At 43.6% G+C, this 23,040-nt stretch overlaps 1 protein-coding gene across 2 annotated transcripts in view; it reads right to left on the bottom strand.

Moving 5' to 3' along the window:
• Positions 1 to 708: 708 nt before the first annotated feature.
• The window catches only part of LOC142573164 (PAT complex subunit CCDC47), an 80,046-nt gene continuing 57,714 nt past the window's right edge, over positions 709 to 23,040 (bottom strand). For both annotated transcript variants that reach the window (XM_075682732.1, XM_075682731.1), the window contains exons 9-12: positions 19,650 to 19,708; positions 16,620 to 16,729; positions 13,436 to 13,603; positions 709 to 1,761 (exon numbers count right to left, since the gene is read on the bottom strand). In XM_075682732.1, coding sequence (XP_075538847.1) covers positions 1,690 to 1,761; positions 13,436 to 13,603; positions 16,620 to 16,729; positions 19,650 to 19,708 — 409 coding nt within the window. In that variant the 3' untranslated portion in view covers positions 709 to 1,689. The remainder of the gene's footprint in view (positions 1,762 to 13,435; positions 13,604 to 16,619; positions 16,730 to 19,649; positions 19,709 to 23,040) is intronic.

Here is a 23,040-nt window from a genome sequence, read left to right as displayed (position 1 = left end):
CATACAAGAAGAGCAATTGTGAAATTTCACACTTGAAAAGGAAAAAAAGAGCACACACACACAGAAAAGTGAAGCATGATCCCATTAATTGGTTTTATTCCATCTGTGTGTGTGCCCACTTTATGAAATTTCACAACGAAAGACAGAAAGTGTGATTCTCCACCAAGTACAGTCCCTTTCAGTCCAACCTGACAAGCATGACACGTGAAGCAAGAGTGAAGACCAGGTAATTTATTTACCCCATTTATGATTACCCATTTATGAGTGACATCCTGTGTCCTTTCACTCCGTCATCATCTTGTTCACACCGTTCCCATTACGACTCTTAAAAAGCGTGGGTCTGGTCAGACAAGAAGTCCTTTTCTCTTGATCTGTAAGCAAATGTCAACAATCTTGCATCGTGCCGCACCATACATTTAGTCTGCAGTTTCAGCAGCCACTGAGAGGGCATACCTGTTTGCATAACTACTACTGGCTAAAGCATGTCACAGGCATACAAGAAGAGCAATTGTGAAATTTCACACTTGAAAAGGAAAAAAAGAGCACACACACAGAAAAGTGAAGCATGATCCCATTAATTGGTTTTATTCCATCTGTGTGTGTGCCCACTTTATGAAATTTCACAACGAAAGACAGAAAGTGTGATTCTCCACCAAGTACAGTCCCTTTCAGAGTCCAACCTGACAAGCATGACACGTGAAGCAAGAGTGAAGACCAGGTAATTTATTTACCCCATTTATGATTTGACAATGGTATCTGGAAGACATACCTATCTACGGAACACTAAGAAGCAAGGCATCACACGTCAACACAACACATGGTGTGTTGCGTCCATCCCTGTAGACATTCGGAAGTTCTAGTTTTGTCAACTGCTTGTAATACACTATGATCAAAGAGACAGGCACAGGTAAAACCTTTACCAGGTGACCATGTCACAGGAGCTAAACATCTGCTTTTCACAGATGCTACAGCAAATCTCTGTGTCACTCACTGCAGAAAGGATACAGACACTTATGGTGACATGGAGCATGTATGAAAAAAGAAAACAAGTGGCTAAGGTTGGCCAAACAATGGTAAGTGCATGTCTATGCCAGTTGCATGGGTACACTGCAGTCCATTCAATGACTACATCACGTCTCTAGCAATTATCAATACAATATCAACACCTGTGCTCTATCAGTCTGACAAAGTGAGATCAACATAAACTGTGCCATAATTGTTTTTGCATGACATTGTTGTGCTACTTGAGAAAAATTAGAATGACAGCAAAAGTTGTACTGCAAAACCAACTGAAGGGAGCATGCCTGTAATGTCCGTGCATTCACTGCTGATTTGTGCCAAGGCTTTTTGTGCCAGTGTTGGGGAGGGGAGGGGGTCATGTCGTTTTGGCATCTTTAAGGCTGGCATGATTGCCATAAGTATTTCGTGTACATAGCTGCTTTGAGGTTCTTTCAAAGCGCTGCTCGCCGCACGTATTCGCATATATTATTTGCCAGAACACAGCCTTCCTTGCACTGCACCGTCCCGTGTGTTGTCCACTCTTCTGCTTGACCACTTGAAGGATCATGCCAGCCTGTTCACAGCAACTGTGGCAAGAGATGCTTCGCTGCCTCAGGCATTCCTTGGCCTGATGCAGCAGCCTTTGGAAGCACACACAAACACACAACCAACACAGGCACACACAGCAGTTCAGAGCGTCTTCACCTTGAGCTGTTTCATCTTGGGTGTACGACGCTTGAGCTCTCGTCGGTGCTCCCGCTCCTGAAAAAAAGAGTCGCTGCTATGAGTACTGGTGAAACTGCAGCCACAGCCAAATTCATTTGCACAATTCTCTGCATGTGACCAGTTGAATATGGAACAACCATAGTCAGACCTTATTATAATGAAACAGGATATATAGGAATAATGGATATTGTCAAGTTGTCATGACAGTGAAGAATCAGACTGTGGCACAATGGCAAGTAACAAAACACTTTACTGGACGAACCGGTGCCCACAAGAACAAGTTACACTCGGGCAAAGAGCATATGCGTTGATCGTTGAAATCTTATCTGTGGGTCAAGTGCTTCGGCTATTTATGCATGTCTTGACGAAGATTCTAGCATAACTTCTGGTGCTTGCAAGCATTCTAGAATGTACAAGAACTATTCGTGTCATGCACGCAATATGATTACACAAAGTTCGGCAACAACATAGACAACAGAGAAAATCAGTGACGACTTTCAATAATGTTCGGATGCATGCAGGTGCGTCTTGCACCGTGTCATAAATTTAACAGTTGTTAGCAGATCAAAAGTGGCCCTCGAAAAAGGATAAACAAATAATAAACAATGTGCACATGCCGATATAACAAAGTAAGCGAAGCTCCCACTGAAATCCCAACAAGGATTCATATTGCAATACATGCAATAATTGATATAATGAAGCAATCTTGGCTTCCCCTTCAACTTTGTTATAACAAGGTTTTACTGTAGTAGAATAGCTGTCTGAAAGGCTGACGGAATGCAATGGTACAGTACATTCACTGTAGGGGCGTAGCCAGGGGCCGACAGGCACGTGTCTACTCTGAAATTTCTGTGCACCAGCATACCTGGCATTGAACAAAATGCGACAAACACACACCTGTCCCCCCTCACCACCTCCCCGTCAAGTTCGGGCCAACACCTCTAAAGAAATTCCTGGCCGTGTTACTGGTTTGCTTTCTACTTTGTTTCATGCATGGCAGGCAATGCTGTGCAAGTAGTGTGGCGATGGAAGCCTCACTCTGTGCATTTTGCAGAGCAGTTCTTGATTTGCGATGCTTTTTATGAGATTACTAGAGTCGAACTTCGATATAACGAACATCATGTAACAAATAATTGGATATAACGAAGTCAAGTCAGAGATTTATGCTTATAACGAATATCAGATATAACAAAGTATTTTCGTGTCGGATTTGATCTTGTTATAACGAAGTTCAACCGTATTGCAATTTGCATACTCTCACAAAAGTATGCATAATCAAAGCGCATGCTGCGAATCACCCAAGCCAGCAAAGGAGACGGACCCGCAACAGCTTTGACAGAGGGAGTGTGCGTATAAGCCACAGACAACCGACATTATCAACAGACTAGACACTTCTACAAGGTACACAAAGGAGAGAGAGAGAGAGAGAGAGAAAATGCACCGAAAGACCTCCCAGACCTCGACACGTGGCAAGTGGAGCGAGAAGGAGAAGGGCAACCCAAGCATGTGCTGACAGATGAGTCGCCACTCTCCTCGAAGACGTTTCTGTGGTCGCAGACAGAAATGTGAGAAATGTCTAGAAGATTCCCAGGCTTTGTTCATGCTATTTATTTGTTTATTTATTTGAACATACTGTTAACCCTCATTTGAATGTCGTTAGAGGGAGGAAATAGATCACAAATACAAAATTGATGTGAAAGGAACTTTCAAGTAACAAACATCAATGAAACATCACCCAACAATATCAAAATCATCGAACAAGTGACATGGAATGACTGACAAGGAATGCAGAACATCAAGAGAACATTGAATGAATCTCAAGGAACAAACTATCAAGAAAAGTTTCAAATGCTTTTACATCAGTGCATTCAGCAATATGTGCAGGTAGCCTATTCCATTTCTTGATGACAGAAAGAAATGAATAACGAAAGACATTTGTGCAGGCGGCATAACGTTGAACAGTTGCACAGTGATTTATTCTCTTGCTAAGTCTACCAGATGCTCATATGTATCTGCTTTTATCAATCTTCACATGACCCTAGAGAACCTGAAATATAATTTTATTCTGCTCCTATGTCTAATTTCTAATAATTACAAATTACACGAACCTAGCATTTTGGTAACTGAGTCTGTTTTATTTTTGTACTTAGAACATATAAATCAGACTCAAAGTCTGAATGCTCTCTAGTTTAGCCCTTAGACCTTTTTGATGGGGACTCCAAACTACGGCAGAGTATTCTAGAACTGGTCGAATAAAACTTCTGTATGCCATTAGCTTGATGTCCTTGGTTGCATTTCGTAGCTTTACTCAAAGAAAGCACAGCTTTTTTGTACGATGCAGAGCACACATTTTAAATCTGGCTGCGCCAGTTTAGGTCATCAGCAATCAATACAACAAGATATCCGAAACTAGACATTTGTCAAAATAACATTTCCGATATGACATTGGAAGAAAACCTTTTTCTTTCGGGTAACATGTGCAAAGGTGGTTTTAGCATAATTAATTTCCATGTCCCATTCTTGACAACAAGTATGAAGACCTTCGAGACACTGGTTAACTTTTACCTGATCATTTTCACAAGTAACTGGGGCATAAAGTAAGCAGTCATCAGCAAAAAGCTTCAACATCACTGGCAGCTGCACAACTGTAATCACATCATTAATATCAAGCTAAAAAAATAATGGGCCTAGCACCGAACTCTCTGGTACCCTACAAAATACCTCCAAAGAATCCAACACACAACCACTGATGCATACAACTTGCCTCCAACCTGTTAAATATGCTTCAATCCATTTAAATATATCATTATTGATATTTATTATTAGATGGGAGCACGACTCCATCAGAAAGTTAGAGAAACGCTGGCAGTGGCGATATAAGCGCCGTGCTGGAATCTGGAGATCAGACCGCGCCAGTGAAGAGATGTGACATGTAGACCGACTGTCTGCAGAAGAAGGGGATTCCCCAACAAGCTAGCCGACGAGTTCCACAGGTGTCTGCAGTTCTGCAAGAAGTCCTTTCATCGAGATTTTCCTCAAGACACGTCAAGAACGTCTGGCTCAAGACCAGCATCGGGGAATACGAGTGGACACAATGTTCCTGTTCATTCTGTACTGTACGTGTTGAACTCTTAGTGCTTGTCGTTAGTTATTTTCCAGTTTTGTTAATACCCATCTGAACTGCAATGTGATGTGCCTAGCCAAAGTGTGCATGTGTTTATGTAACCATCTTATTTGAAGAATATATTTTGTTGAGTTTCGGCAACTCTGGGCTTTGACTCGGTCTTTGGACCACAACCGGCATTCACTGGCGCACCAGAAGGCCTCTTATTGTCCGTGCATTCATGGGGTTATCTTCGGAAGCTGATAAGTTGGCTTTGGAATTTGGCCTGGCATTGGCGCCTCGTTCGCAGAGTGCGTGACATATATATTACTACAACTTGTGGACACAAGATTATGTAAAATCATGTATTATTTGCGCACGTTTGTGCTTCCAGTATTCAAAGTACAGTTAAACTTTAATATAACGAAATCGGTAAAACTGACACATTGCTTTGTTATATTGAAATGTTATAAAACTATAGAAATTCGACTCCTAATGCAAATAAGTACAGTCACTGACAGGTGTTTCTTACATGGAAAGGGCCATAACACTTTCCACGCTGTTAGGCAATTGGAAAAAAAATAATTTTAATAAGAAAGAAAATATCTTGGTTCAGTTTGACAGTCGGCACACAAAGATATGCTTTCATGCATTGTCGACAATATCTTCACATTGGTGATACAAACCGAAGCCTGCAAAGCTTTTTTGTCCCAGCATCGCCCGCAGTGGGAGAATCCTATCAGCCATCTCAACTGGCCAAACTTTTGCACCTGCCACAGATTACCTCCAAGGTAGGGCATGCGAGCTGCGTATGCACTCAGCTATGCTAAATGAATTCGCAGCCATGGCTGGCTACCTGGTTAGAAAAGGAGACCTGCCCCAGTGACGATCAAGTGACTATCATTTTCAGTTCACCCTAGCATACTTTCCCCCTCAAAGCATATCGTGTGCAGGTTGCCATAGGATCCTATTGCACTTGGACTTTATGCGGAACATGACAACAAGAGGGTTTTGTGTTTAGCAATACAATCGACTTCCGTTAATTCGATTCCGACTGAAGGTGCTGGCAGGCGCCTATACGTTTCGATTGGCCCAAACTTCTGTTATATTGATCTCAAAATTCGCCTTTGCCGAACAAGTTCAACTTGACTGGTCAGCTTCACTGCAATACGGCCAAGCTACACGGTGAAGAGTACCAAAAATTGGGAAGGGGCCACTGTCACAGGACATAGTAAGCGTTTCTTAATTATATATGCGTGCATGCGCTGTCTGTGGTCACAATATGAGCACCTACATGCTAAATAAATGTACTGGCAGCAATTCAGAGCCATTTCTGATATTTTTGTGGCAATTTGAGCAATCGTTTCACCCGCCATGTGTGTCTCGTATATGAGACTATTAACGGGGCCTAGTACACACACCTTAATTATACACACACACATGCACCGTGCACAAAGAAGCGTGGAAAAACCATCTATGTTATAGGAATGGAAGCGAAAAGGAAGGTCAGTAAGATGAAGAATTTGTAAAGTTGAGGAGAAATTTAGGGCCAATGAAAGAATGGGGGTCTATCTAAAACTCTGAAGGCGTGCCAGTAAACTTATCAGGTAGGCATCTCGGTGCTCATACTGTGACTGGAGATGGCGCATGTTGCATATGTAAATTAAGGAACATGTGCTATGTCCCGTAACAGGCACATATTTGGCCGCTTGGTATATTTCATCTGATAACACGGCTGTATTATGGTGAAGTTAACTTGGCAAATACTGCTAAGTGACTTAACCGTGTGTCTCAGCGTTTTTTTCTCTCTTTTGCTTAATTCGACCCGCTGAATGATTTGACCAGTGTTGTCGGTCCCGTCAGGGTTGGATTAACGAAGTTGGCTGTATACCACTACTCATGTTAACCAGTGTTATTGCCACACACACACAAAAATTTCGACGATGGTTACGCTACTCCCTGATGCAAATTTCAAGCACAACTGTTTAGATGTTTAGAATCTGTGATATATTAAGGCAAAGAATTTGATTCTGAAGGTCAAGATGCTCTCAGTGGTGGCGCTAAGCCTCTGCTCAGGCAGCTCGTTTAGCAGCAATGGCAGATGAAACCTCCCCAGCAGTTGCGATAGTCATTGTTCAGAAGAAAGTGCGAACATGGGAATGCGTGGCTCACGCAGAGCGCATTCTTGAGTGGTGGCGGCAGTGCAGGCAAAGTAGCACATGTGCAGTGGATCCGAAGCCCATACCAGCACTTTGTTGTGACTAGTCGTACCGGTACTCCACTTTCCACCTCACCCTTTTTGCTATGCCCTCCTCCGCTTTCTACCTCCTCATTGCACCCTCCTCTCCACTTTCCTCCTTTCATCCCTCTGCTGCGATCTGCACTCGCTTTCATCTTTCGCTGTGCTTGGTGGCTCGATTACGCTGACGCTGAGGTGAACACTGATGCTCGCCACAGGAATGGGCACCCAAGAGCTGCGCTCTAAATAAATTAATTATGGGGTTTTACGTGCGAAGCAGTGGGGAACTCCGGATTAATTTTGACCACCTGGAGGTTTTTTAATGTACATCCAATGCACGGTACATGGGCATTCTTGCATCTCACCACCATCAAAATGCAGCGGCCGCGGCCGGGATTCAATCTCGCAACTTGGGACTTAGCAACCCAACACCAAAGCCACCACGACAGGTTTGACACCCAAGGGAGGGATTATTGACCACAACAAGAACACCAAATCAGGCACTGATGCAATGCATGCTCGGAATACGGAGCTATCATCGTCATCATCGTTATCAGCCTATTTTCTGTCCACTGCAGGATATAGGCCTCTCCCTGCGATCTCTAATTACCCCTGTCCTGCGCCAACCGATTCCAGCTAGCACCTATGAATTTCTTAATTTCATCACCCCACCTAGTCTTCTGCCGTCCTTGACTGCGTTTACCTTCTTTTGGCACCCATCCTGTAACTCTAATGGTGCGCCGGTTACTAACCTACGCATTACATGACCTGCCCAGCTTTTTTTCTAACATCAATTAGAATATCGGCTATCCCTGTATGCTCTCTGATCCACACTGCTCTCTTCCTGTCTCTCAACGTTATGCCCAACATTCTTCATTCCATCACTCATTGTGCGGTCCTTAACTTGTTCTCGAGCTTCTTTGTCACCAAGTTTCCGCCCCATATGTTAGCACGGGTAGAATGCATTGATTGTACACCTTTCTTTTTAATGATAATGGTAAGCTTCCAGTCAGGATCTGGCAATGTCTGCCTACGTGTACTCCAACTCATTTTTATTCTTCTGTAAATTTCTTTCTCATGATCAGTGCCCCCTGTGAGTAATTGACCTCGTAAACATACTCCTTCACAGACTTCAGAGGCTGACTGGCGATCCTGAACTCTTGTTCTTTCGCCCGGCTATTCATCATTATCTTTGTTTTCTGCATATTAATCTTCAGCCCCACACTTACACTCTCTCTATTAAGGTCTGCAATCATTTGCTGTAACTCGTCTGCATTGTTGCTGAATAGAACAATGTCATCGGCAAACCTTCGGTTTGCCGATGACATTGTTCATATTCATGATGACATATTCGCTGTCGATCCTTACTCCTAAGCCTTGCCCAGTTTAATAGCTTGAATACTTCTTCCAAGGATGCAGTGAATAGCATTGGATAGATTGTGTTTCCCTGTCTGACCTTTTTCATTACAGGTATCTTCCTACTTTTCTTGTGGAGAATTAAGGTAGCTGTGGAATCTCTGTACACACTTTCCAAGATATTTACGAAAGCGTCCTCTACTCCTTGCTTACGAATGCCTCTATGACTGCTGGTATCTCAACTGAATCAAATGCCTTTTCGTAATCTATGAAAGTCATATAGAGAGGCTGAATGTACTCCACCGATTTCTCGAATACCTGATTGATGACATGGATGTGATCTATTGTAGATTACTGTATTTACTTGCATGATTGCACTTTCTTGTCAAAAAAATTAACACAAATTCAGGGGTGCGATCATTACGTGGGTTAAATTTCCTGCGAGAAGAAAAAAATTTTTTTTTTGTCATCCCGTGTTTGCTGCGGGATGACAACAGGTCAACAAATAGGCAGCTGCCGCTGTGTGTAGTGCGGGACACACAAAAAAAAATGGCGGCCGGCGGAGCAAGCCAAATGCACCGAACGCAATTTTTTTTTCTCGTGAGTACATTACGTGCATTGAAACAGTTTCTCCCGTATCAGTAATGAATAATATCATTAATATCGGCAAGTTTGCAATAATAACGCAGCCATGTCCATTTCGAGGGGACAGAAACAGATGGGCGCGCTTAGCTGCCAGTGACATAGAAACACATGGCGGGCATGCTGCGGAAACTGCGGCATTTGTCTTCACTACTATCCTAATATGGCACGTTTTCGCTAAGGGTGGGCGAATATCTTAGCTGTGTTACAAGCGTCGGCGTACGAATAGGGTACACTTCTAACGTATCAGTGTAAACCTGGCTACTATCGTTGCAGCTCGCGATTTGTTGCGTGCACACAAGTGCAGACGAGAAGAATCGAAAGGTGCCTTTTTTGTTGTTGTTGACCACAACCATTATAAAGCCTACGCATAATAAAGGCAAGTTTGGTTGTAGCTTTTTTTTTTTGTCATGGAAGTGCGGAAAGTGACGAAAGGAATGAAATGGGGCATCTGCTTAAGAATGTTTGGTGCGTGCAGACTGCTAGGTTTGTCTTGAAGAGTCGTTCGCGTAGCATTCGACAGATGGTAAGCGCGATCATTATTAGCTAGACTTGGCACACGACATATCGCTGGCACAAGTTCGGGGTGCAATCATTACACAGGAAATAAAAATAATTGAATTTTGACTACAAAACTCAGGGGTGCGATCATTATGCAAGTGCGATCATTATGCGAGTAAATACGGTATATATGTGCCTGGATCACAGTTGTCGCTGTGGTTCGGCTGCTCATATTGACTCGTCTCGGGGTGGAACAAAGCAGCTCATATTCGCAGATGTGTATGTTTTTCTACGTTTAAGCGATGTGCCGTTTCTGCAATATCCGACGCTAACAGTGATCTGAAGCTGTAGATGTAAACAGATGCACCGCTTTGGCAAATACGACGTGGAAGGCTGCGCTTGAAGGCATCTTGAATATGTGAAATGTTCAGTGAATGTGTCAAAGGAATACAAAAAGCGATGTGCAAGCACAGGCATCAGCAACAACGAACTCCAAGGCAGCTGGGACGGAAGGCAGCCATGTCGGCAGACGGAACTCAGCGTGCCTTTATCGGCCGCACTGTTACCACAACAGCTCACTCGGGTCTTTTCACTCAGTATAGTCGATGAGTGAACGACATGCTGCCCCGGAGAAACAATTAACAATTAATCACAATTCACGGAACGCACAACCGCCGCATACTCAACATAGGCGCAGGTGCATAAATCAACCGGCGAAATCTCCGGCGTCCTTCCGAAACGTTTCCAGCGGCGTGCGTCAGAGGGCAGCACAGGAACATTAAAGAGGCAGATTGCTTGTTCACCAGCCTGCTTTTTCCCCCACTTTTGAAATGAAGTCACCCATTACTACAGTATACTGAGTTTGCACTTTTCGCATCGGTAATTCAACATCTTCATAAACCTGTTCTATTTCTTCGTCATCGTGACTGGAGGTTGGAGCGTAGGTTTGTACTACCTTTATTCTATACCTCCTATTCAGCTTCATTACAACTGCTGCTTCCCTCTCATTATAGTTGTAGAATTTGTCAATGTGGCCCGCTATGTCCTTATGGATTAGGATTCCTACTCTGAACTGCTTCTTATCTGGTAGTCCTTTATAGCAGAGGACGTGGCCATTTGTCAGCACTGTATAAGCCTCACCAGTTCTAATCCCACTAAGGCCAATAATATCCCAAACAATGCCCGATAGATCCTCAAAGAGCCGTGCTAGGCTAGCTTCACTTGAGAGGGTTCAGGTGTTAAACGTTGCAAGGGTTAGTTTCCACTGGTGGCCTGTCTGGGTTCAGAGATTCTTAGCACCCTTAGCTGTGTTACAGGTCTGACCGCCGCCTTGGTCAGGTGCTCTGCAGCTGCTGGGGACTGAGGGCCATTAGGTAATTGAATGAGTCATTTGGAAGGGAGTGGTCAAATATTGTACCAGGGAGGCCAATTCCTGCTCTGGTGAGGGAGTGTCTTGTTGAAGCTTTGTGAATCTTCTTAATTTGGTTGTACCTGGATTAGGTACTACAGCCCCACTTGCTCTCGACGTTTTTGCCAGTGTCAGGTGCCACTCCAAGCCTGGAGGTGTAGTGTACTGGGGGAGGTAAGTTCGAGTTTCCCACCTTCAGGGGAAAAAAAAAAAAACCGCAAGGTTTCCCACTTCTGACTGTGGCAACCTAGCATCCAAGCTAGCTCAGTCAGATAACCCTGCGGGCTCTCAGGCCACCTTATGTCGGACAATCCCAACCCAGACCATCCTACACGCCTGAAAACATGCTTGAATTATCCACAATACATGGGTTTTGCTGATCACGGCAGGTGGCAGGACATAGTATTTCTCAATGGTAAGCCTAGATCGTAACATCCCGACTGACGCAATATTTTTAGATTTTGAAAAAGCATTCGATAAGGTCCCCCATGGTCATCTTTTAATGAAGTTATCCCGTCTTAACATTCATCCTTGTGTTCTAAGCTGGATTTGATGGTTTTTAACTAACCATCAGCAGTTCACATACGCTAACTCGCACTCTTCATCCTTAACAACCGTGCTTTCAGGTGTACCTCAAGGTACTGTACTTGGTCCCTTCCATTTCTTAATATACATCAGTGACCTGCCTTGTAATATTTCTTCTCATATCCAACTCTTCGCAGATGATTGTGTGGTTTACCTAGCAGTTACTAACCCCACCGACCATTTCGAGTTACAAAATGACCTATCACGCATATAAAACTGGTGTAACACTTGTCTCATGTCATTAAATGTAGCTAAAACCATGTTAATGTCTAATCATCATCGCTGTAATTATGATATCCTTAATTATAGCATCAGTAACATGCAGACTGCAACAACTGATTCATTCAAATATCTTGGTGTGTATATCTCGCGTGACTTAACTTGGACCTGTTATGTTAACCACATGATAAATTCTGCTAATCGTACTCTAGGTTATTTATGCTGTAACCTTTTCCTTGCTCCTCCCTCTATTAAACAACTTGCTTTTTTAACTTTTGTGCGGCCCAAGCTGGAGTATGCTTATGCTATTTTTTGACCCCCACCAGAATAACCTTATTAACACCCTCGAGTCCGTTCAAAACCGCACTACACAATTTATCCTGTCAACTTATTCCTACCCCAATTCAAGCAACTCAGCACTAAAAGCCCAAATAAACTTACCCTCTCTAGCCTCACATGCCGTAGAATAGCTCATCTTAACATTTCTCATAAATTTTTCCATTCTTTGCCTTTTGACAACCCGTATATAAAAAGAGCACATCACATTGATTGCACCAGTCACCCTAACACAGTGTAGCCGTCACAAGCCCATACAGTGACTTTTCAGCAATCATTTTTTTCTGTGCACAACATGAGACTGGAATGGCCTGCCCACCAAAGTTGCCACTATCATTGACCCACTTGCATTCAAGCGGCTCATTGAAAATATCCCATTGTGACTTGTAGTATCTTTGTTTGCCATTAACCCCCCACTTCCTCATGTAATGTCTAAGCAAGACACCACTGAGGAACTAAATAAATAAAAATGGTTCTAACATCGTGGTTTTGGACTCTCCTGTACTCATGGAGCCATAAACGCGGCTAGATGCACAATATATTTCTGGCGAACTTGAACAGCACTCAAAAGTAGTGTGAAAAAAAAAAAAAGAAAATGAGAAAAAGAAAAAAAACTTTCAGCGCTTACCGGGAATTCACTAGTTGCGTATGGACGGTGGTACACCAAACAGCTCACAATCTCGTCTGCCTGCCTCAGGCATTGGAGAACTCTTTCCGAATGAGACGGAACTGACACTGAAGTGCTGCCCAAGGCTGAGGCATAGGATGTGAGAAGGGTGTATTGGCAGACTTTCGCTCAAAGGGCAAATCCTCAGAGTGGCGAGACGGGCCGCCAGAACAATATGGTTTTGAACTGCGTGTAAAATAGGCGGCCTTGGAAGCGTCCTTGCTCTACGCTTGCAAAGCGCTTATATGATGCCTCTTTTAAGCTACAGCATATGCGTCTGTGACCAGTTAGACAGCATTTGTATACAGAACTATACAGAGGATAAAATGCATTGATGCACGATGCCCTGTAGCGATACCGAACTCACCAGTTACGACTTCTAATATATTGTGGCCTACACCGCCTAATTTTGGAAGCCATGGCCAGCTGAATTGGCCAATAGCAGGAAAAACACCATCCGATCTGCTGAATTACTGAGGGTCAAATTAATGAGCATCAAATTAACGAGATTTTACGGCATATCAATTATTGCATGTAGCACACTATGAATCTCTATGAGGATTTCAAAGGGAACCTCACTTCCTTCATTATATCCATTATTTTGTTATATTCCTTTTCCTCATAAACTGTAGCAAAACGTATTCGCAGACTTGCCTCCCACTTGCGCTGCTTGTCTGGGTCCTCCTCATTCATGATGCGCTCCTTCTCAACCCGGCGACGCTCCTCGCGCTTGAGCTGGGCTGCCTCCTGCCGCTGGGCATGCGTTGTCTTCAGGAACTCCTCCTCCACCTTCAGACGGTTGCGGTCACTCTTCTGCTTGGCCTGCACGGACGCAACACAGCCGCTTGATGAATGTCCCGACAAATCACCCGATCATCATGCGAAAACAGGAAATCGGGAAGAACCCATCAAAGGATGACTGTCACTTGAAGTGATGGCTTTCTGGCAGATCTGCTGAGAGATGCTGTTTATTATAATGTGCTGTTGAGCTAGTTGGTTCATACTTGTAGGTTTAACATGTACACACCTAAGATGGGACAAAGGAAGAAAGCTTGTCTTGTGTCTACATTGTCTTGTCTAAGGTGTGCACTGGTCAAACCTGTTATCCTGTTACAGACGCTTAATGGTTAGCTCTATTGGCCAATGTTATGAGGCGTGCGGATGCTATGTAGTTGCACTGCCACCAGGATTGGCCCACATTACAATCGTCAGGGAAAACAGTGCAGATGATGGCAGGGGTGAAACAGACAACACAATGAGCTGTGTTGTCTGTTTCACAAGCTATGTGGTCTGCGCTGTTTTGCCATAACGAATGTACATTGACTAGCCTAGCTTAGAACCCACCTCACAAACCACATTAAAATACTTGCGAGGACAGACATCATACATTGGCAAGAAGACTGGCCTCCAAGTCTCTATCTTTGATTGGACTATTTGCGATCGGCCCATTTTACTTGGCCTGAAAGCGGCCCATGCAAAGTGGGTGGAAGAGCCATGAAAGGCTTCGTTCTGAACACTACACAAGGAATCATTTGAACAGGGAGCATGGCTTAGAAGGAAGCTTTAGCTCAGGGGCTCCTATCGAAGTAAATGGGAACAAAGAAATCTTTTTTTTTTTTTTTCAGCAACGAGTGCACCATATTCGATTAGGTTTTTTGCATATAAATGAAAAAGGTAAAATCTAGTGACTGTTAGAAGCGGATATTTTATTTCATGTGGCAATATATTTTTAAAATAAAAATTACAAAAAGTTCCAAACATTAAACATTACAAAAATTAAACTATCATGTCTACAACTCTGTAACTCAGCAATGAAAAACGACATCACAATTCTGTAAACTGCATCTAATAATACATGTGAAGCCTACAAAATTCATGTACTGTGTATAAGTGACTCTTGAATAGGTCACTAAAATGTGAATAGGACTTTTGCAAAACCCTCGTAAACCTTATAACGAATTCATGTAAAATATAAGTTACCCGCCATGGTTGCTCAGTGGCTATGGTGTTGGGCTGCTGAGCACGAGGACGCGGGATCAAATCCCGGCCACGGCAGCTGCATTTCGATGGGGGGCGAAATGAGAAAACACCCGTATGCTTAGATTTAGGTGCACGTTAAAGAACCCCAGGTGGTCGAAATTTCCGGAGTCTTCCATTACGGCATGCCTCATAATCAGAAAGCGGTTTTAGCACGTAAAACCCTATAATAGAATTAAAATATAAATTTACCTATCAAATTTGTGAGCTTTAGGTGCTTTAACGGATGAAACTTACACAACAGCCATAGCTGCTTTTGGTCCACAGTTGCAAAATTGTGAACTTCGTGCTTCTATTTGTTTTTTGAAGTTACTGATTTTCAGCAATTAAAAAAAGAAAGATAGAGGCCCTAAATAAATGTTCCATTTCCAGCTGTCACTAGAACTTAATATTCTCTATAATATGCAACAAGTTTCATTCAAATCGGTCCAGGGGCTGTCTCATAAAGCCATTTCTGTATTTTACATCTACAGTCAACGACTGAATTTTTGGACATGCCTGATATTTCGGACGTCTTCGCGGCACCGCCACGAGCCCCATAGAATCAATGTATAAAGACATCTGAAGTTTCGGACGCTCGAACCCCCCGCCGTCCGATTTTCCGGACTTTTTGACGCGACGAGAGGTCCTTTGGCTCCTCGCGCAGAGCTCTTGTGAAGAAAATTGACTTGGAGCCGAAGCATATCACCGCTTTGAACCACAACTAGCCGAATCTAGCCGTCACAAACCAATTTGGTCTGGCCACAGTGGCTATGTTCATCGCCGCACTTCCACCTCCGGTGGAGTTTCTGGAGCGGCGCCATTTCGTTTGTTCGCGCAGGCCACGTTTTGGCTAGCGTGGTGTGTGGTTGAGCTGCTGTGTCAAGTGTGCCCTGCGACGCTAGGCCTAGGTGCTTCGACGCTCGTCAGCGTACTCCACTGTTCGCAACTTGAGGATTTCGCTTGCCTTCGATGGCCCCCACTCCGTCTTCGTCGTCCTCGCCGATGGCATCAAAGCGCGGAAAGCAGTACCGTCGGTTAACAATGGAGAAGAAAGTCGCCATTATTAAGCAAGTAGTGAGCGGCCGATCGCAGGCTGACGTGAGCAAAGAGTTTGGCATTTCTAAGCAGCAATAACCGCAGCAATAACACCGGCTGCCTGACGATGCACATGTACACAATAAACCGGCAGTCGGCTGCATACAGAGTTTTTGAATGCCTCTTTCTATAGCCACTTCACTGATGCTTTGGCAGGGTTTCAGAAGCCTGGTACTTCGCCCTTTACCTCTAGATCCGAGAAAAAAAGAAAAAAAAAGGTGCGTTTTTTTGCATGCATTCATTTTTTCGGACTGTCTGAATTTTCGGACGTTTTTACGTTACCTAGAGGGTCCGAAAAATCGGTCGTTGAATAAGCAGCATCTGATTTGGCTCCAAGCTAAAGCTTTAGTATTAGCCTCACGTTGCCTGCTGCTTAAAATTTTAAAGAAATGTATGCTACGTGGTGAATATACTGCAAAACACTGCTACAGGGAATCTGAACTCACAGTTTCTGCATCATAGTTTAGGCGACATGAGTGCATTAGATGTTGGTAGTATTGCGACAAAACAAAACCCTAAGAGCAGTCTACATTCCTCATAACATCACAAGATGGAACTGCTCTAAAGTGCTAAATTCCCCCAGTTTTTTAATGCCAGCAAATCAAAGAAGAGGTAGGCAGATTTGTACTCCTCCCACCATGAATTTTTATGCAGTACTACCTCAAGAAAAGTGTGGCATGTCAAGACCTACTACTTAACGAGCATTCAAGGAGCAATGACTGACCTCTTTGCTGAGCTTGAAGCGGCGCACTTTGTCGATGCAGTAGAAGACTAGCTGCAGGAGTGGCTTCATTTCCTCCATGGTTTCAGCTGAAACTCGACCCATGCCAGGTACTGCATGGAGCCAAATATAGTAAGTACGAAGTCCAGTCATTTGGTCCACATTCGTGATGACCCACACAAAATACGAAAATGCCACCTGTACCATCGAGATAACCACCATCCATCAAGAGACATCACAATACGAGCAACACATACAGTTGCCGATTGATTTTTCAGACATAGAAAATTGACGTGCTTGACTATTAAAGCATCCGTGAGAAATTACCACTTGCTCCACAGAAAAAATTTTGGATGAGTTAATGCTAACCTCCATGGAGCGAACTTCCGCGACAAATTTTACATGGTAGAAAATCCTGCACGATGTGCCACTGTGTATTTGTCATCTCACGCTCCATACAAGTCAGACCGGGTGAACACCGCTCACTGTGCCGCCGATTTGCAGTCGGTGGTGCAAGAATCGCTAAGCACCACAGAGCCGGGCTGTATAGAATTCCACCCTATAGTCAGATTTGGCTATGCCTGGCACCTTGAGCCAGACAGGGAGGCTGTGGCAGCCCTCTGGGCCAATCCGAATTAACAAGATGGTACGTTAACAAAAAGGTACAATGGGTGTGTTCCAATTCTGGCCAGCATCAGAGAGTCTACATAGACAACTAAGGAGACAGCCGAGACAGCTTCGATGCCACGTAATTAATGCATTTCTAGCCGCCTGGAAAACATACGGAAGACGCTTCTATGACGTGACGCCACCTCTCGGCCATAAGAACAAGTTGAGAAAAGCACATATTATTTCTATATTTTAAGTCTTTGCACCTGCAAACCTATGAAAAACACGATGTAGCTTACACTAAGAGCATAGGATAGCACGTCTACGTTCTCTTGTGCGCAGACAACCTTCCTGTCGGCTTTCCAAGCGTCCTGCTCAGCCGCCATCTTGTGTGGACAGGAAAGTAGCCTGCATCATTTTTGACTTCCATGCTGTCTTTGCGAAGCTGTCTACTTTGACGTCTTCATTTGAATTGGAATGAGAGTTAAGATGGCCACAGTCGGCTTAGCCGTCTACTTACCCGTCTATGGCGAGTATTGGAACACAGCCAATGCCCAGCATAGTACCCCTGCTGGCAGGACTGCACCTGCTCTGTGGCCAGACGTTCAAGAATATCCTTTAAGCTTAGCAGAAAATAAAATTCAAGTACTTTTAAGCCCCACATGAGATTTTAGCATTTTCAAAGCTCTGAGAAAGACGCTTTGATATTCAAGGGTGTTAAGAGCCGCTAGGAATTGTGCAGGTGTGCTGGAAAAAGTGCAAAAGAAAAGAGAGAGAGAGATGGCTGGTACAGCATATAGTTTTGTGAGCAAACAAATTCCTGAACAAACTTTTCTCTAAATGTGAGAAAAGTCCAATGTTCCCATGCCAGAACACTTTTCTGAGGTTTTACTAGACCACGATGAGGCCCGTCGTGGTAGGGGACTCGGAAAATTTTGACCACCTGGGGATCTTTATTGTGCACCCAATGCACAGCACACATGTGTTTTTGCATTTCGCACTGGCCAAAATGCAGCCGCTGCAGCCAGCATTTGATCCTGTGATCTCGAAGCAGCGCAATTTATTGTGCACCCAATGCACAGCACGCATGTGTTTTTGCATTTCGCACTGGCCAAAATGCAGCCGCTGCAGTCAGCATTTGATCCCGTGATCTTGTAGCAGCGCAATTTATTGTGCACCCAATGCACAGCACGCATGTGTTTTTGCATTTCGCACTGGCCAAAATGCAGCCGCTGCAGCCAGCATTTGATCCCGTGATCTCGTAGCAGCGCAATTTATTGTGCACCCAATGCACAGCATGCATGTGTTTTTGCATTTCGCACTGGCCAAAATGCAGCCGCTGCAGCCAGCATTTGATCCCGTGATATCGTAGCAGCGCAACGCCATAGCCGATAAGTCACCATGGCAATTATACCAGAACACTGGGTCAGCCAGGAACACGAAGACACTTCCTGCTCTGCATTCATTGTTACATTTGATGATGATATGACATTGCTCATGTTCACTGAGCCACTCATACTCGAAATAAATTTCGATTCTAATAATACAGTTGAACTCTGCACTGCAAAGTGTTGAAAAACAAGACTATACTGTTCACTAGCTTACTTTAGTGAGCTTCACTCGAGGTATAGAACCATATTGGCGACATCACAAAGTGCGCCCCATGCGTCGCCAGTAACTTTCGGGGATATGATCATTTTTGCGAGATTTCCTGTAACTCTGCAGGGGATGCGTCGGCATCTACAAGCAACAATTTTCCGTACGAAGCTTTGCCCAGTGGAGTCACATTCTTGGTCTATCACTTTCGCGAGATTTTGGATAACTCAGCACCGAATGTGTCAGCGTCTACGAGTAATGCGATGGTGCCTAGAGTGGGCACGGAAGAGTGAGAGCTATGCAGTCGCTCATGAATCCATCTCTGCTCTTTCTGCAGTTCATCGCCCTGTTTGGCACGTGGCTACCACTCGCAGACCTAGCGATCACTACTGCCTTTTCATCAAGGCCAGTGCTGCTATCACCTCATTGCTAAAACAATAGTTTCCAGACCCTCGTATATGAAGTGAGATGCAATCAGGGTTGGCCTACTGATAAACTAATTAGTGCTGATGTGTGCCCTTTATTAAGAGTAGACATTACTTACTTCAGGATTCCTAGGTACCTCAGTTACTGAAGCATGCAACATTCTTGCTATGCAGTGCTATTAAACTACTAAGCATGTGATGCATCGCATTCTTTTGCACAAAATTTGCAGGCATTGAACTTTGCGTTAAATTTTCTAACATTCGATATTTGACTTTTTTTTGCTTAATTTGATTTGAAATTTGCTATTATGTATTCGCACTAGGAAGTACACACTACAAGCAAGATCATCATATACTGATGGTTCAAGCTGAACAGGAAAAGCCTCTGAAGGATGTCACTGACCATTGAAACCAAACAGGAGCACTTTCTTGACCTCCGGCAGCTTGGTTGGCTGGGTGTCCCTGCAGAGGACGAGAATATGAGTCAGTGCTCATTTGGCTGGACTTGCACTAAGTGCAGTGACTGCAGTGTTACAGAGGGCTCATCATTATTTTTAATTGCTTGTTTACACCTGAGACAAGTAAATAGAGCAAGAAACTAAAACTAAAGTGTGATAAGGTTCATTGCTCTAAATGCAATTCAGCAGTGTGAAGTTTGGGGTTACATTACAACTTAGTTGGGCTAAACTCCTTCATAAGCAAAACAGTTCGGCAGCCTCTGGTCAGTCTCACAGCAATGCAGCCTGCTCTGTTCAGACAAACTCTGATAAGATCTTCATTGACTAAAAGCAGCACAAGCACTGAAAGACGCTATAGTTGAGTGATCTGGGTTGTTTTTTACCGTCTGAAGTTACAAACTTGCAACATGCAAGGACAAGATTTTGCAAACTGCAAGTTTGTAAAATCCAGAAAAGCATTCCATTCAAAGACAGTCTTCAAGCAGAAGTGAAGTCTTAATGCATATGATTTTCAACAGCCTACTGCAGAAAAGCAAAGAGCAGCAGGCTGTTGGTGGCAACATTCACTGTGCCACATCCTGCTCAGCCTAACTACATCCTTACTCACTAAAAGAACATGCAAGTGAGTAAGCACAAGCTGTGCATTAGATTGCATATTTCGATTTAATAAGGATAATAATATTGAGCTCTTATGTAATTGTTTACAAGGCAATTCTTGTTCTTGTCAAAATAATTGTGGTTTTAAATGTGGTGGGAAATTAAATAAGTTGCATTAACCAACTGGGCCGACAGCCTAATCTCGTCGCCTGAGGTTCTTCAATGTGTGCTCAAAGTGCAATGTATGAGCTTTCTTGCTTTCTCCCTCTGTTGTAATGTGGCTGTTGTGGACGAGAATAAAACCATGGCCTTTTTCTTAACAACAGAATACCGCAGCCGCTACGGCAGGGGAGAATTACTAAAATGCCTCCAGGTTTATCTCGAAGCGAGTGCATCACACTTATTATTTACTTACTTCTTAAAAAGCATTTTGTAGCAGGCACACTGATAACACTGCAAATACAAATGCAGAAAACAGCCAACAGCAGGAGCACTTCCACAGAAACTGAGCAGTGAGCTCTGGAGGGGAAGACAAGTCGGCCCAACACCGATGATAAATAACACAAAGGAATTATTGCTGACTGCTACTTTAGGTGCCGGAAAAGCATTCCATTCAAAGACAGTCTTCAAGCAGAAGTGAAGCCTTAATGCATCTGATTTTCAACAGCCTACTGCAGAAAAGCAAAGGGCAGCAGGCTGTTGGTGGCAACATTCACTGTGCCGCATCCTGCTCAGCCTTACTTCATCCTTACTCATTAAAAGAACATGCAAGTGAGTATGCACAAGCTGTGCATTGGATTGCATATTTCGATTTAATAAGGATAATAATATTGAGCTCTTATGTAATTGTTTACAAGGTAATTCTTGTTCTTGTCAAAATAATTGTGGTTTTAAATGTGGTGGGAAATTAAATAAGTTGCATTAAATAAATGAATGTAACCACATGATATCTGAAGCTGGGTTTGATTCCATATGAGAAAAATTTGATATTTATATACACATAGAAGTCAATTTATTTTGGTGTGGCTGCCAAAGATTATTATAAAGTACAGTAAACCCTTGTTAACTGACATTTTGACACAGTCCACTTCTGCTGATTCAACCCTGGTGGGACTGACGAAACTGATCTAATTATCCGGCGGGTCGAATGAAACAAGATGCAGAAAAAGACAGCAAAACACACCGCTGATCAGTTTGCCAGTACTTGCCTGACTCTAATGTGCGCCCGCTTTTTATGTGCTTGAAGTAGAAAGCGAACAACAAGAAATGACATTAAGGCTGCTAAAGAAGTAGAAATCTAATGCTCACCCGATTTTCTAGCAAGAAAAATGGGCAAGGGTCTATATCTGTTGCACAATGGTGGCCGGTTTCTTCATGGTGGTAGGCCACATTCAAAAGTCAATTTTCTTTAAATTGATGTTTTGTTTTTTACATTTTATGCATGCCTAAACATTCAGCAACATGTTGCAAAAAAATCATTGTTGGTTTGGGAGTTACAGTAAGTTTTCCAACCCATAACCTCGTACTGCGACACAAAAAATCAGCATTATTTTTTTATATCAATATTATTCAAAATACTTTTTTTTTTCATTTTATGTTGTCACCGAGCAGCCACAGGAACAAGGAGACTCTGGTGCATCTCACGGGGGCTGGCGCATTTTAAGTCTCTGTGTAGTTTGTGGCATCTTTCACATGGTTTGAAAATCAGGGCTGCTATCTTGTACACCTTCGAAAAGCCGATGTTCGATTTCACCTCATGCGATTGGACTAGATTTGCCTAGGCGGGGATATCGACGCGGTCTGGACAATCGCGCGAGGTGAAATCGAACGTCAGCTTTTCGAACGTGTACAAGATAGCGGCCCTGTTTATATTTTTCTCAAAACAGGATTTTGCTCCACCTCATGTTGCACAAACCATGATAAATTTTTTAAATGAACATTTTGATATGAAATTTTGCACACTCACTCCTCACATAAAGATGTGTGCGGCAAACTAAAACAAAAGAAATTGATGCAATATTTTTACCATTTACAGCTCATTTTGCAAAAAAAAAGAGGTGCACCGGCCGATGGGAGCGGGGAGCAGTGAGGGCGATGCGGAGGAGGAGGCACATGAGACGCGGAGCGAGCGAACGAATGAACAGAAAAAAAGCAAGAAAACATAGTGGCAGTGTGATATGGACGTACGGTAGTTGCCTAGGCGACGATAAAGCCTTTTGCTTGGCTGCTTACCAGCAGTGCACTCTGCACTGAACGTGACTTCAGTTTCTGTGCACTTGTCACCATGTGCATCATCATGATGTGTAGATATCAAGCGTGCGACCTTGGCTGCTGTTAGTTTAAGCAGCATCCCGCATATTTACTTCGGAACTATTAGGCTTTATGAGAGCTTGTGAGATTCCACCATTCCTACTGATGTGCACACATACAGACTTGGTAGGCGTGCGCAGAAGTTGGTGCAGCTGACCGCCCGAGAAACCAAACTCCGCTTTACACGTGCTGCTGTCAGTTCAGACCGTCCACATGATCGTATGAGTCACCTCTTTGTATTCGTCTAAATGTACAAACATATCAAGGGCAAGCTTCCTACAACAGCTGCCACCCGTCACCCCCGTCGGCTAGGCTTAACCAATGGGTTGGCACCAGGCAACCAAAATTGTTGTCTGGTGCTGAGTCAACTAAATGCGTTGCAGTAGCAGTAAGCCAACTTGGTCCATGGCTGTCATGTTTTCTAGTGCC

The sequence above is a fragment of the Dermacentor variabilis genome, chromosome 2, assembly GCF_050947875.1.
Source record: "Dermacentor variabilis isolate Ectoservices chromosome 2, ASM5094787v1, whole genome shotgun sequence".
Taxonomy (NCBI): domain Eukaryota; kingdom Metazoa; phylum Arthropoda; class Arachnida; order Ixodida; family Ixodidae; genus Dermacentor; species Dermacentor variabilis.
Note: the sequence above shows the minus strand (reverse complement) of the source record. Positions and strands in the feature narration are given on the sequence as shown.